Source organism: Hirundo rustica, chromosome 1 (assembly GCF_015227805.2).
Source record: "Hirundo rustica isolate bHirRus1 chromosome 1, bHirRus1.pri.v3, whole genome shotgun sequence".
Lineage (NCBI taxonomy): Eukaryota > Metazoa > Chordata > Aves > Passeriformes > Hirundinidae > Hirundo > Hirundo rustica.
In genome coordinates, this window is record NC_053450.1 from 97,330,887 (window position 1) to 97,346,384 (window position 15,498).

Below are 15,498 nucleotides of genomic sequence, written 5' to 3' on the forward strand. Positions count from 1 at the left end.
TAGCTTCAAGACACAAATCCTTCACATTCTACTATTCACCCTTTTTTTTCGAAGTGTTTAGCTCCAAAAATATAATTTATGCTAAACTAAGAATGCTTTGAAACTAGAATTTCTTGTTGCCATTAACACAATTTGTTTAAATTATCAGGTGGTCCAATTTTGATAGGAAATTCCTCAGAAAAATACTGATGAGAAGGTCTGCTCAAAAATCAAGAGACCAAATCCTTAATGTTTTCCATGAGCTCAACTTGAAGGATGCAATTAGCTATGTGGCTGAGGTACTTACGAACACTTGTTGACATATTATAGCATCATTTGGAATTTGATTTTTTAAAATTTATGCTATAACCGGAAGTTGATATGTTGCAGGAGATGCCTAAAGGAAAACTATTTCCATCTCTGCTCTGCTTTTTTTTTTTTTTTTTTAATGTGTTTTGAGTGTTAGTATTGCCAATTTGAGAAGCTGTAGTTCTCAGTATTATGCCTGATTGCCAAATACTAGTATATTGTACTTACTTCAGTGTAAATTTCTGTTGCATTTTACTGAATATCTTTGTTTCTATATTCAATGCATGAAAAAAATACTATAACTCTGGAGGAGTGTTGTCTTTCTAAATGTGTCAACAGGATCTGGCTCCTGCAGGAGAGTGGTTCTATGTGTTGACAAATCTGATTTGAAGAAGCTCACTTCCAAATGATGAAATGATCATATGTGACCAAAGTATGGGACTGCTAATCTTAATCTGCCAGATCATTGTAACATGCACCAAAAAGACCCAAAACTCCCCCAAACATGAAAAAAAAAAAAAAAAAAAAGAAAAGGAATTTCAATGGAATCATAACTCCCACAATTCAATAATTAGGGTTAAATATACTACAAATATCAATTGCAATCAAAGAATTGTGAAGTTAGGTAAACTTAAGACTTGCAGCAAGAGAAATTTTTAAAGGAGGTTTGAAGAAGGTTTTTGACCTTCTGTAGGAGTACTGTAGTAATGTTGCCAAATTGTGTAAAAATTCCTAATCTTCTTCAGTATGAAACCCAGTCACCTTACTTCAAACAACCATGAATGTGCAGTATTGACACACGATAGTTTTAAATGAAATATTTTTAAAAGTGGTCTCTAAAATTATGATCTATCCATGCCCATAATCTCCAATTGAATTAATTTTCACAGTTAGGTGATATATCAGTGAATTTCTTTAATTTAAAGAAAAACTATTACTATGATTGATACTCCTACTTCTACTTCTACTACTACTGCTAAGCTTCCCCCCCCCCCCCCCCCCCCGCCCCCAAAATATGTTACAACCAGACAGTCTTCTTCCAATGAAACATATAATTTTGGAGATTGAATTCAGAAAACAAGTTGAAATTCAGAAATTATGCTAGAATGAAAGATGGACAATAGTTCACAAGGCAAGCAAATTCTTCCTTTTGAGATATTGTAAATTATCCATCTGGTTTTCAGACCATCTGAGCTCAAGAACTAATTTTCTTTCTTGTGATACTTTCTGGGTCACACCTCAGAGGAAGAAAGTTGGATAATGACTTTGATGTGGATCACCATGAAACTCATGTTCAGATTCATTGCTGAATCTGTTCAATAGATTCGTTACAGTGTTTCTTCTCTTTAACAGATGCAAAAGGCTTTATAGATCACTAGCGCATGCAGATTTAGGATCAGAATTTTTACCCAATAGTGTCTTTGATCCCATATAGTAAAGACAGTTTACCAAAAGTTAGATTAATTATTTTTAGGAGACAAAACACAAGGGAACTGCTTTTTGTTACCTTAGTCCAAATGCTATTTGTGTATGTTATCTTGCAGATAAATTCTCTTGGGCAAATGTCTACTGATCTGATTATAATAGAAAAAGAAATTGAAAGTTCTCCAAGTTCTACAGAAGTTTTGTAATGTATTTTCTTCAGCAGAAATTAATTATGAGTTGGGAATCCTAAAGCCATTTCACCTTTCTCACTTTAGTATTTCCTTCAATGATACACTGCTTTAACAATTTTTTCTTCACTTTTCAAATATAGCTTTGAACTAAATACCTATGAATTACAAGCTGATATTGAAATTGAAGCCATTTCTTCCAAGACAAGTAAAGACCTGCCTCCCCCAGCTACTCACTTTCTTCTTACCTGCAAGAAACTAAGGAGTTTAAAAATTATTTTACATCTTTTGCTTTGTTCAACTCTGCTTGTATGCTGCATCTATGTAATAAATAAGAGTTCAGAGAGTTCAGGCTCAATCTAAGTAAATTCCTTGCAGGTGAGAGGGGAGAACCTAAGCCAAGAAAAATTAAAATATTCCAGAGCAACTGAAGGGAAGTGACGTAAAATGCTTATGCTTCATAAATTGTTCTGGCTAAAATTCTTCCACTGATGATATGTTTCATACATACGTGTTTCATACATACATGACGATGTATGTATGAAACATTAAACTTGATTTGAAAAGAAAGTCAGATTCACTTAAGAAAATGGATGGGATGATATTCTCCCAGAATTCAATTTTATTAACCTCATGTTTTATGCCTGCAGGGGCCAGAGTGTATTTCTTAATGTCATTGGTAACCCATATACTCTGATATGTATGTGGGCTATCACAGCAAAAGAAGATATTTGTTTAGCTCCATGTATATGAAAATGTAAAGGGAACAAAGGAAAGTTAAAATTGGAGAAATGTAAATCAAATCTCTATTCTGCAAGGGTGATGATTTTTCTTTATTATTACTGTATAAAATCTAGTGACCTGCTATGTGATTTCTCTTCGCTGTGATTCAAAACTATAAATGGTTCCAGCCTGTGTAATGGCAATGTTACACAACAGATGGCTTTTAGTTAGGCAAGAGATTACTTAAGGTGTAGGGAAAAGTATGAAGACATAAAACGGAGCTTTTCCAGCAGTTCACTTCTTTGACACTAGTTTTAAAACTGAAAAAATCTCATGTCTTCAATATCTCATCATGCCATAATCTCTTTCTAATAGTCTTGTAGACTTTTATCACCACTTAATATTTGCTGCGTCCAGTCTGGTAGAGAACAGAAAACTTAGTGTTGTGTCTTTGAAAATGCTACTGATACTGTGGTGGTGTGGATACATGAACATCTGTATGTGTATTCCTATGCTCCTGACTTGCAACATTGTACAAAGTAATATTGCAAATCTGTTGAGGCACAGGAAATCATTCAACTCTTCAAAATAAATTTCTAGGGATGGAATAGATTTTCTCATTGCTTTGTTTGTTTGTATAATGTCACTCAACATAAAAAAGAAACCATAGGACCAAAAAATGGGTTTTATTTGTTACCTAGATACAACTCCTCCCATGGTTCTTGTACCATTTGCATAAATACAGTCTCACAAATTATCTTTATTCTGATGCACACCTTGTCCTAGGTTTTTACATCTGTAATATGTCTTGTTTCTTTCCATGACCAGGGAGAACGTAGGGGTTCGCTGGCATTTATACGTTCTCCAAGTACAGACAACATGGTAAATGTGGATTTCAGCACTCCACTCCCAAGCACTGTGGAAAGTTCTGTCTCTTATTTATTGTAAGTAATTGGACAGACTGGGTGGTATATTAAAGGAAATTGAAACACTGCAAAAAAAAATTGAAAAATGCAAATTACAGAGGCTTCAGTCACTACTTTCTTGAACTTTAATTAATATTTTCTCCCACAGAAAATGGGTATATATGGATTTATAATGTTTTATTTTATACACAGTTTTTTTCAGTAAAGGCTGGTAAGATGAAGCACAAATCCATGTTAAGAGTTGTTTCATTTTCCTTTGGTTCACCAGCTGTTATATACAGGGCTAGATGTTATTTCTGTGTTTGTTCCAGAAAAAGTAAGGAGAGGGGTGAGGAAAAAAATGGCCCCTTCCTTAAGTTTTGATGAATCTGTCACTGAACAGACCATATGTCATGTAAACTGTGAAACTGATTAATGCTACATCCACCTGAAAGACAGAAACCAATGGTCTTTTCACATTTCCCATTAGGCATTTACTCATTCATTGTCATCTAATCAGTTCTTACTCTTCCTTTTTATTTTTTTTTAACTTCATCTTGTTTTCTCCTTTTCATTCCTTGTCTTCCTGTTTTTTCTTTCTCTTCAGCAATCACTGATTTTAAAATCCGCTGTTTGGTTTTTTCTTCAGGAGAGAAAAAGCTGGACCGGTTTGCCTTGACATGCAAGCTTTGGAGCAGAGGAGGAAAAGTATCCGGGACACAGAAGATACCCTCGCTCATCACACCCTACAACAGTACCTGTACAAACCCAGGCAGGAGGTGAGAGCAAGAGACTAGCATTGGACTGTTTTCCAATCTAAAACTAGGAGGAAATAGGAACCAAAACTTAGGAGTGAAACTCAAAAGGAGAGAATTCACTGCAAAATCCGCACCCTTGAGGAAAATAGGCTCTTTCTGTGATTTCTTATTTAAGAACATGGCTTTTTAAAAGAATTAGTGCCTTTGAAATCACTGGGGCCAGTGGAATGCAGAACTGTGTCCAGCAAAGGTTCTGATCGGGATTAAATTAAGTGAATCAGCTGAAGTGATTCAGACACTTATAGGGAGATGCTTACTTTGAATGACAGTGCACTCTCACACACTTAAAATTCCTGGACTTGTATCATGAAGAAAAAAAAAATGGGAGTTTTATTAATGCCTTCAGACTAGTCTTTAGTTCATTCTTTCTTATGGAGTTGTTTACATTTTTGTGACACTGATTGAATGCATTGATTCAGGGCTTCCATCTGTATTTCTAAGTAAATGAATATTGTCTTCCCTTCCTGGCCACAGCACAAACACCTGTACAGTCGACATGAGATCATGCACAATGAAGATGACAAACAAGACAAGGAGATTTTCCATAGGACAATGAGGAAGCGCTTAGAATCTTTCAAGAGTACCAAACTAGGAATAAACCATTCCAAGAAGTTCAATAAAATCCACAAACGAGACCGGGGCCAAAAAAGGGTAAAAATACTTTCACAAGGACCCAGATGAAGCCACCTATTATACCAATGGGTGGGAAGGGTAGGGAGGACTCAGAAGGGTCCTATGTCCTGCATTTATCTCTGTCCTATAGAACTTTATGAATTTAGAGGACCTAAGCAAGAAGAGATTAAACTAGGAGATAACTCAAGGGGCTTCTTCTCACATTCTGCACTTCTCTATGCTTTGGGACTCTTCTTCTGGGTGAGAGATTTCTGATCACTTGAAAAAACAACAGACCTTGAACCATGCTACAACACTGTGGGGAGATTTTGCAGGATGGAGGTTGCAGGATAGCTCTATAGCATGGAGCATTCAACCAAATTTGTGTGAAACTAAGAGGGAGCACACAGCATAAAAAGAGCCAAAGTTTCTTTTTTTTTACCCTGTCTGTACACACTTGAAGTGTAGGTGGGAAATTAGTAGCATCCATACTGAGTCTCCACCAAAGACTACAATGGATTTCAGGGTTATTCTGCTGGACTCATCATTTCAAGGGGTCATTTCACTGCCATTGCTATCTGATGACATTAGCATTTTTGGTCACTTTTTGTTTTCTTTTCAGAGAAATAGCAGTGTCATACCAAATGGAAACATTCTTTCAGAAAATCCAGTACAAGATTTTACTTTGAAGGAAAAAGGTAAAAAGACTCAGACTGTTTTCATTAACTGAATTATACCAGCTACACTGCCAGTAAAGCATCACTAAAAGATTTTGTGATATGCCATAGCAAATCTGATAGTAAAAAGGGATTTCTAGTCATAGTTCATAACTTGGAATGGTAATCTGCTCATGCTTAAATGCAGTGATATATTAGTTAATTTAGAAGTTGGTTTTTTAGGAATCTGGTTGACAAACAAAATTTTAGTTGGCCGTTTTGCTCACATTTTAAAAATATCACATTTATATTCTGTAAACAAAACAATGCAACAATGCAGTGGCTACAGTATAAATTAACTTTCAGCTTCTGTTTGGATAAGGTACACAGAGATGCTATTTTTTTTTCATCACAGCAGGATATGTCTGCCTGAGACATCAGCCATATAAAATTCTGTAGCTGAGATTACATTCTTATCTGAGTTAAAGTCCACTGTTTTAGAAGGGTTGGAATCAGAGCTGAGGCTAAGCAAGCATGATATAACTGAAGGAGGGTGTAGCTTTGGAAGGAACACATAGTCAGAGGTCAGTTCCAGCACAGCTTTACCCTTCATAAATGGATCTACCACATGGGTCAGGCTTGGAAGTGTAATTAGAAGCTGACCAGCCTGGGGACTATGCCTAGAAAAACTTGGTTTTGCATATAAAGCCCCAAATTCTTTCCTGTCTTCGCCATTTTTTTGGCATTGGTGTCAGACGTGGCAAGAAGTGATGGTGCTAACAAGTTTGTAATGAAATTATAAAATAATACGTGTCACTTCAAAACTGAAATGTGGTTAAAAGCCACTGAACTAACTTTGATTTATGTTCTTGCCTCTGTTTATGCTGGTAACTCCTTGATCTCAAAGACAACTCAGGTAAAATAGAGAGGGATTATCTTTCTCAGATTTATCTTTTCTCTCTTAGCTCCAAGCAAACATATTTTTCCTTATGTATCTTCTTTGAATCATTTACTGAGTGTTATTTTTGTTTGACTTAGAGGGGCAGTACAGGCTGGCTCCCCAAGTGTAATATTCTAGAACGACTTTGCTTGGGAAGAGCTTTCTGAATACTCATCACTAGGTCATTCAATATTGGTTCGTTAAAGAGCTCTGCATAGAGATGTCATCATCTGCTTAAAAACCAAAAAAGTTTATTTGGAAGACAGTCTTAACAAGTGGTTTAGCAACTATTACAATACTTACTCTACTGCAGTAAACGCGGCAATGACATCATTAGGTTTGAAACTAGTCATTATACTAATGCCAACCTGTGTCAAGTGATGAAAATCCTTGCTAAAGATGTATCTTTTATAACCATGACAGCATTAAACCAGCAGAAAATAGCATTTTCTATCAGAACTGATACAAATCTCTAGTGAAATGGCACTTTTTTCTTTCTTTCCCCATCCCCCCTCTAGATTTGGAGTTTTCTGAATCAGAAGAAAATAATGATTATGAGACTTTGCATCTAGGCAAAGGACTTGATTTCCTGGCTAATGTGACGAAACAAAATTTCACAGATACTCCTTCTGGTAAAAAATATTTATTACCTACAAAGGTTTTTTTTCTTCAAAAAAAATATACTAGAAAGGCTGATGTTTAGCATTTAGTTTTCCTGGTTTGGGGGTTTTTTGGTTTGTTGGGTTTTTTTTTTGGGGGGTGGGGGTTGTTGTTGTTGTTGGTTGGTTGGTTGTTGTTGTTGGATTGAGTGATTTTATGTGTCCAATCTGAAAATACATTTGCTTAATATTAATGTTGACATAAAGATTTTTGGATATATGGAGGCATGGAGATCAGTTGTGAACATGACTACTTAAACAGCTTTAAAGCCACTATTTATTTCTAACAGCAGAAAATGTTATTTTAGAATTGCCTTTCCTCACAAGACCAGTCAGTACTAGTCCTCTGGAGTTGTTTTTCACTTGCATTGGAATTTCATTGTGATAAATTTTGTTCTTCTTATTTCAGGCAAGATTTCTCCTTTTATATCCACAATCCCATCAGATCCTTACAGGCTTATAGAAGTTACTGAAAAGGGCAGATTTGCAGCATTTCTGGAGCACTCAATGCCCTTGATTTCCAGACTTGAAAAGACTCCAAAATACCAGATTGGAAGCTTATAACTATATATAACAGAAACCATGTAATATAATTTATGGAGTTATAAAATTTAGTGCTTCTCTCTAGCACTTCTGTGTTTAAATTTTTTCAGCATGCCACTGTTTGCTTCATGTGTAATTGGTGCTTACAGTGAAGAAAAACACTTGTGTCCATATTCTTATGGCAGACACCCTCAAATGCAATTTATGCATGACACTGTGTCATGACAAATTTCATGACTATGCTTGTGTATTTATAAAGGCACACAGAAATAAGTACGTGGCAAAATGCAAAATGTTTATGTAAAAGCTCATCAAACTTGATATCTGTATGAAGAGGCTCCTACATCTTACTTTTGACTGTTTTTTGGCTTGCCATAGCTACCTCACGCTCATCTGCTTATGGAGTGGTGAAGGATTTTTTTTTCCCATATATTATTTATTTTTTATGGATTTGATTTTAATTTTCTGCAGATATTTTAAACTGTGCTTTTTCCCCCGCTTGCTTTACACTTGTGGACTGATTATTTCTTTTACTGATTTTATTTTTTGTCTTGAGATGTCCCTAAGATAATTGCAAATTTGATGTGATAACCAATTTTTCTCTTTAATTGAAATCCAATATATGTCTAGCAAAACCCAAGGTATATGTGTGTGTAATGGTCTATGGACTTAGTTGTACGCATATCAGTGTATCAGCCTATTTTTTCCAGCAGCCCTTCTCCTTTTATAAAGCATCTTGCTGTATTACCAAGAATTCATTTTGATTATTTGTCACCCGTAAATTTTTTTTTAGGAATTGATAACCCAGTATTTTCAGCTGATGATGACCAAAGCATCTACATGAAGTTCTCACCATGGTTATCTGGTGAAGACACAGTGGTACCATCACAAAGGGCCCGAGTGCAGCTCCCATATTCTCCAGACAACTTCAGACGGTTAACTCCAATCCGGCTCAGCAATAAATCAACAGATTCCTTCCTGCTAGCAGATGGCCCTGAGGACCAACCCAGATCTTTTCTCCCAGAATCAACACATATGTAATATTTTAAAAGATATTATCACCTTTATTTTTAACCAGACTTCTTATCAATCCTGAGAAGTAAACTTATTTTTCTGTTTTTTCTTCTTTCAGAAAATCTCTTTCTTTCCTGATCTCGTTGTACAGCTAAATATCTTTTATTTCCCTCCATCTTAATTAACAAAGCATCTTTCTATTTTCCTTCTGCAGAAGAGCTGTTCAACTATTTGGGGTCCAATGTCTTGCTACTTTTACAGCAGATAAGGGTCCTTCTCTTTGTTTTCACTTGAATATTTTAAAAGCCAAGAAAATAGTATTCCATGTACCAGAATATTGGGCATACATTTTCAAGAGGCTTCAGGTTTCCTGGTTAGTCATTCCTATATGATAAAATTGGTACTTGAATTCACTAAAAGGAATAAAATTTTTTTACTCTATTGCTAAGGAGCTGTGAGTTAGCTGTGAACATTTGTCCAGATTATTTATCCAGTGTCCAGGAAGAAAAAATGTCTCGCTGCAACAATACAAATATTCAGCGATACTACTGATCTACCATTAAGTTACATAAGAAAGGAGTTTAAAATGAATGATGTTTATTAAAATGCATCAGTCTACTTGTGGGGATACTGCACAACAGAATTGTGGAGAAGCAGAATTCTATTTAGAGCTTTATCCTTAAACTGTGAGTTTATCTTAGTTCATAACTTTTTTTGAAACTAGAAAAAGGCTTAGCTTCCTGATGCAGCAAATAACTTGTTGCTTCTAATGTGTTAGAGGCTTAAAATTAAATTGACCCGTGGTTTAAGTTAATATCCCAAGTTGCCCTTTGACTTCTGCTGTGTGGAAATTTTCCACACCATAAAATCAGCCTTCATTTCTATAATCAAGTCAGGCAGTGCTTCAAATGAGGTAGGTCAAGTCCACAGTTCAGAAATTATAATAGAATAGAACACATGGCACTACAGGGCTTGTGCAATGAAAGGAAAAAGTCAGTGTCAATGTGAATACACGTTTTTTGGAATCTGTCATCACAAATACGTGTCTTAGTGTCCTCTGTGCATCAACAAAAAAAGTGAATTGAAAGTATTCTGTAGCTGCTTGATGACACTTTGTTCAGACAAATACCTCAGGCTAAGAGTGAATACTGCTAATTTTGACATAAAAAAGAATTTCACTTGAAAAGAAATAGAGAAGTTCAGTTTTTCTTCTTTTCTGGCTTCTGTCCCTTCAGAAGATGCACTAGTTCAAGGGTAATTAGAGGAAGCACATCACTTTCTTTACTGGAGTGGTCTGTAGGTCTGTGTTTGGTTTCAGTACTCAGTTTCTTAATAATGCATCTTTGTTTATTTTTTAAATGATGTTTTAAAATAAACACAGGATTAGTTAAAAGACTGTGAATTACAGTCCAATATACTGATTAAAAGTGTGAACAATGAGCAGCATTCCAAAAGGAAAATTTCACCTTGACACCTATCTACACTGAAATTCTCTTCACGTTTTTTCCCCACTGAGAACATTATCACAGAATATTGCATATGACCTACAGAACATTTTCTTGCTAGCCTTTGTTCTTTTCCACCATTTGATTGCTTAATTTATAAATCACTTTATTATTAGGAAGTGGTATGTGTAAGTTTATTTGTGGGTATCTTTGATATGTCAAAATCACTGGAGTTTTGACTGCTGTGTTTCTTAATAAGTGTTTTTGCAAAGTTAGATTTCCCAAGCTAATAAGCATACACCGTGACAACTGTCTGAAACAGACCTCTGAATGATCTCCTTAACAGAATTCTCCCGATAAGAGAATGATACTAAGATTTCAATTGAAAGATTTTAAAAAACAATGGAAACTGGAAGCCAAGAATGAAAATATTGTTTCTCTACATACCAAATGAATACAGAAAACTGATCATAGATTCTGATCAATAAGAGGTTTACTCCCTGGAGTCAAACCCTCTGCTACTTGATTGAAAGAATACAATTTGTTTCAAAAATTTCTGAAATACTTTCTTGATGAGTATCAGGACTATTTCAAGATAAAGATACACCTCATTGACCAGACAATGGCTTAATCTCATAACTATCTAAAACCGGCAGTTGTTCATCCTAAACACTGAGCTAAGTTTTGCTTGACATTCAGCAAGGATAAGAACTTTAATTAATTCACTTCAGGTTGTCCAAAATAGAATTTGATAGAGAGTAGTGTTCCTCAGGGTAAAAAAAAAAATCTTAAAACACTCACTTTCATAAGACTTTCATAAAAATAGCCAAAAACAAAGCCCAGTAGCCAGCATACTAACAGATAAAGTGTGTACAGATGGAAAACAAATGTGTCTATTTAATTGTGCACTCTAGGTGATATGGACCATGACGTTGAAATGACAGAATACTCCTCCTCAGATGATCAACTAAACCAAAATGGAAGTGTTTCAGTGAATCCCCTCCACTTCTTCCCCTCTTGTCTTCAAATGCCTTGGACACAAAACTATTCTTCATTGGAAAACAGAGGGAATATACCTCTTTCTGCTGTCTCTGAGTACATTGCTTCATGCGACCCAAATGTACCTGATCTCTTCTGGGAATCGGGTACAGATATGAATAACAAAGAGACAGTAAACTCAGGTTATTGTTCTGAAGTCAGCTTCAAGTCAGAGAATTCACAAGAAGAGAATACTTTGCTTATGTTTGAAGGGCTGGAAGACTCTTACATGAAAGAGCCACAAGAGAAGAAAATGTTGCTTGATGTAGAAGGGAATTACAGGTCTGCTGCAGCCAGACGCGTACAAAGCCGACGTTCTTTCCACAGGCCAAAACCTCTGCATCACCCTAAGCTTCAGAAGCTGGCATCTCTTCCAGCATCTTGCCATGTACCTCCACATTCCTTGGAACAGGAGGAAACACAGTTGTGAGCCAGGAATTAATTGAAAGAACAAGGTGAATAAAGGGCTTTTGTAAAAGTAGAGAGCAATCTACTGATTCATAGGATCTTCTCTAGAATGGCTTCAAATGGAAAGGGAGTGGGGTCCTGTGATGTCAGAAACACTGGAGCTTTTCTGCTGCGCTTACGTTTTTAAGTTCTTATTCATAATGAAAGGGTGCATAGTGAAGGGGAATTACGACTCCTTGTTATTTTTTCATGTAGACTGTTACAAATAATCTAATATTTTTGGAGGGTTAAACCAAGAATCTTTTCAAATAATAACATGTTGGTGGTTTTTTACATGGTGATGGTTTATTATGACTTTATGCCATAAATACATTTGAAGGAATAGGCTGCACTTGTTGCTTCAGTAATGGTATTAAGTATTTATGCTATATGAAATTAAAGTAGGAGAAGCTAATGGTTAGCCTCTTCCCTGCTAAGTCTACTCTGATTAAATGGATCAGTGTCTTTTATAAGTGCAAGCTAAGGAAAAATATTTTCCTCCTCTTGAATATTTGTGTCACTGAGTAATTGTGGAATATTGGCTCTTGTGTAAAACTTAACCAGGGAAAGTCCCAACATCTTGAAATTTAATCAAGTACTCCAGGAGGGCCATATCTTTCCTTCACCTTCACCCTCTCAACTCAGTAGCACTGGAATAAACGGACATCCAGAATTAGCTCAGAATTTTCATTTGTGTGGTCATAGGCAATTAATTTAATATTCTTAATTAAGCTGCTCTATTTTAAATAGCTTCACTCAGACAGAAGTGTAAATATTTGTCATTTTTACTGCTGCTTTGGAAGATACCTTCCAAATACTGTTAGATTACCCTGGTAATTTATGTATCATTTTCAACAGCTGATCAGGATAGTGGTCTCTCAGATGGTGTTCTGCATTTTGCCATATGGTTTAAGTGCCACAAAGACTCAGGATGTTGGGGGTTCAAAGTATTGTACAGAGGCAGTTTGGCTACTGTGCATGTATATACCAACTCATACGAGGAATGTCCTTCTTTTTTGTCAGTGGATTTCTGTCAAATGATAGTTATGATTGCACTAGACACTGCCTATGAATTAGATCTACATCACCTTGAAGACAGCTGGAGACATCAGTGAAAGCCAACTCAGAAGAAGATTAAATAAAAGTGAAAACTCTTAGACCTCTCATAGATGTATAATACTACATGCCTGTGTATGGTCTTCTGGCCATTTTACCTTGGATAATTCCAGTCCTGAAATTTTGGCTTGAAATCTTCAGTGGTATAAATTGTAAAGGTTCTAAGACATTAATAGAAGGAGAGTGCTTACCCACTTCTGTGATCCTACTCTGTTCCTACTTTCTATTTGATATCAGTGTAAACCATTTGTAAATGAGGTGTCACTTTCAGGGAGGCACCTGAATTATTTTAGACTGGATCCTGGACAGCAGCTTTATTGGTAAATTTTACTTTATCTATAGGAATTACTGATTGTTTCACTCTACCTACCCAGATTTTGAATGGATTTGAGATTATTTTGTCAGATATCAAAACTAAGATTTACCCAGACACCCAAGAAGAGTGGAGCAATGTGTGAAAACCCATGCCCACATCTTTTTTCCATCTTTGTCCTGTATGATAAAACTGTATGTTAGGCTGATCCGAATTGCAGAGATGCAATGGCAAATACCATACACAAACCTAGACAGATACAAAGCGTACACCTCTAGAGGCTAGATTCAGAGAAGTGGTTCTTTTGGTATCAACTCACAAGCAGCTGCCTGTTTGGCTGTCACCTTCGGCAACGATGCAAATCAGTGTCCCTAACTGGAAAGTTTCATCACCTACCTTCATCGCCATCATTGTTAAAATTCAATAACTTAAATACAGTTTTTGTGAAACCAAGTACATGTGAACATATTATTTTGATGAAGTAGAGCATATTAATGCTGTTCTAGATATTATAATTGAAACAAGTATTTTAGTAATAGGCATAGATGTGTAACAGGACCATGACTGATCCCAAGTGTTAGTACAGGTGAAGTGCAATGTGCCAAAAATCTAACTCCCTGTCTCATAGCATAACGCTGAAGTACCAACATCAAAATTGGCAAGATGCTCATCAGGTGTTGGCTTTGAAGTAAAACTTTCATTTCTTATTGGTGTCATACGGAGATCATTGCTGTGCTGCAGTCAGAAAGAGAACCACACAGTGGACTGTTTTCTACATGCTTGTTAGACCATTATCAATCTGTTATTGTACAGGCTACCTCAAGGACACATTTGTAAATTGTCATCAACAGATGTGAGTTTTCACCACATAAATGTTGCACAGACAAGAGTATGCAATTTTAAAAAATCACAGGATATGTTTTTATTGTTCTTGTAAGCTTTTAGGCTAAAGAAAAGAGGATCCATAGACACCACTGTATTTACAAACACAGCAGTCTCTGACAAGTCAGCAGGACCCTGTATGTTTTTGAGGGGGCTATGGGATGTAGTGTAATAAAATAGAGAGAAACATCACACCATTTCAAACAACAGAAGTGAGAAGACTATATACAAAGGGCTTGGCTGTCTGTTTCACAGGCCTTAGGCATTTTCTATATGTTGCATCACTACAGCTGAACAAATGAAGGATAAAATGGACCATTCTAATATTGAAGAGACCTTTCCCTGGAATATCTTGCATAATTCCTGAAGCTCTTACGCCCCTGGAAGGGATTTTCTAGTAGAATTGATTTTACAGCAAGGTTTTGTTTGTCATAATTTCTCACTTTGAAATGTGATGAAAAGGACTTTCACATCCCCAGTTTCCACATTTGAGAATGTACTCAATAGCTATAAAATAGTGGATTATATAGTTCCTTTTTTTTTGTCAAGGGCTATTGCTCCCAGTGTCCACCAGGACAAAAAAGCAGGTTATAACTGTCGATCACTTGTCGTACTTTTTTTTTCTTTGTTTGCATACTCTTTCATTGTACGTTCACATTTCCTGTGATATGCGTACCTGTGGGTTGAAAGTATTTAGTTACTTCTTCAGCACGCTTTAATCAGTCAAGCACCACTAATTTCTATCACAGCAATATAAATTCAGAGCTGCTAAGGATATGGCTGTAAGTATCAGCTTTTTTTGCTCTTATTAGATTGGAATGATCAGTTGACAACTCGTTCACCTCTGGTGAGGCCAGTTCAGTTCTTACTTCCCTGAAAACTTTGTCTCTAAGTTTTTTTGTGACATGCTCTGTCAGAAAAAGAAAAGCTGGGCGTTCCACAGTTGCTATTTATTTAATAAGTAACTATGGCCTACCTTGATGCAAAAAGATGAAATGAAGAAATATTTGATGTTAGTTCTACATATTTTGCTCCATGAATAAAGTTCTTTTTAACAATGTTTATTATGCTGCCTTCTGATCTAGCAATGTTTAAAAAAGCCCAGAAGTGTTGCCTGCATTGAGATGAATTGTCTCTCTGAGCTGTGAACCTAGCTATTGAAATATATGAAATTATGTATTACAAATACATGATCTAGTCAGACATTTATGTAACAAAGGTTGCAATATAATCACGTGCCTTAAATTGTCACTCTTTGGAGTGTTGTTGTTTCGAGATACTTGTGTGTACTTTCCAAAAGGTGTCAACTTACTTAATATATTTTTAAACAAGTCAAGTTGTTCTGCTAATGTCTTTCTAGGAATGTTTTAATAGTATATCATCATGAGAAATTTGGCAATAAATTGTATCACTTTGGTGGAATCACACTGCTTTGGCAAGTGATTTAGAGAATAATTTATTTATTACACTTAGAAAAGACTCTTTG

At 35.8% G+C, this 15,498-nt stretch overlaps 1 protein-coding gene across 3 annotated transcripts in view; it reads left to right on the forward strand.

The window, feature by feature from the left end:
• Positions 1-15,289, forward strand: part of SLC9A3 (solute carrier family 9 member A3) — a 62,607-nt gene extending 47,318 nt beyond the window's left edge. For 2 of the 3 annotated variants that reach the window (XM_040066109.2, XM_040066131.2), the window contains exons 10-16: positions 149-278; positions 3,453-3,568; positions 4,179-4,308; positions 4,822-4,998; positions 5,582-5,657; positions 7,074-7,187; positions 8,551-8,798. In XM_040066109.2, the coding sequence (XP_039922043.1) occupies positions 149-278; positions 3,453-3,568; positions 4,179-4,308; positions 4,822-4,998; positions 5,582-5,657; positions 7,074-7,187; positions 8,551-8,798 (991 nt within the window). Of the gene's footprint in view, positions 1-148; positions 279-3,452; positions 3,569-4,178; positions 4,309-4,821; positions 4,999-5,581; positions 5,658-7,073; positions 7,188-8,550; positions 8,799-11,130 lie in introns of those variants that run through there. The other variant, XM_040066119.2, reaches the window with a different exon arrangement.
• The last annotated feature ends 209 nt before the right edge of the window (positions 15,290-15,498 follow it).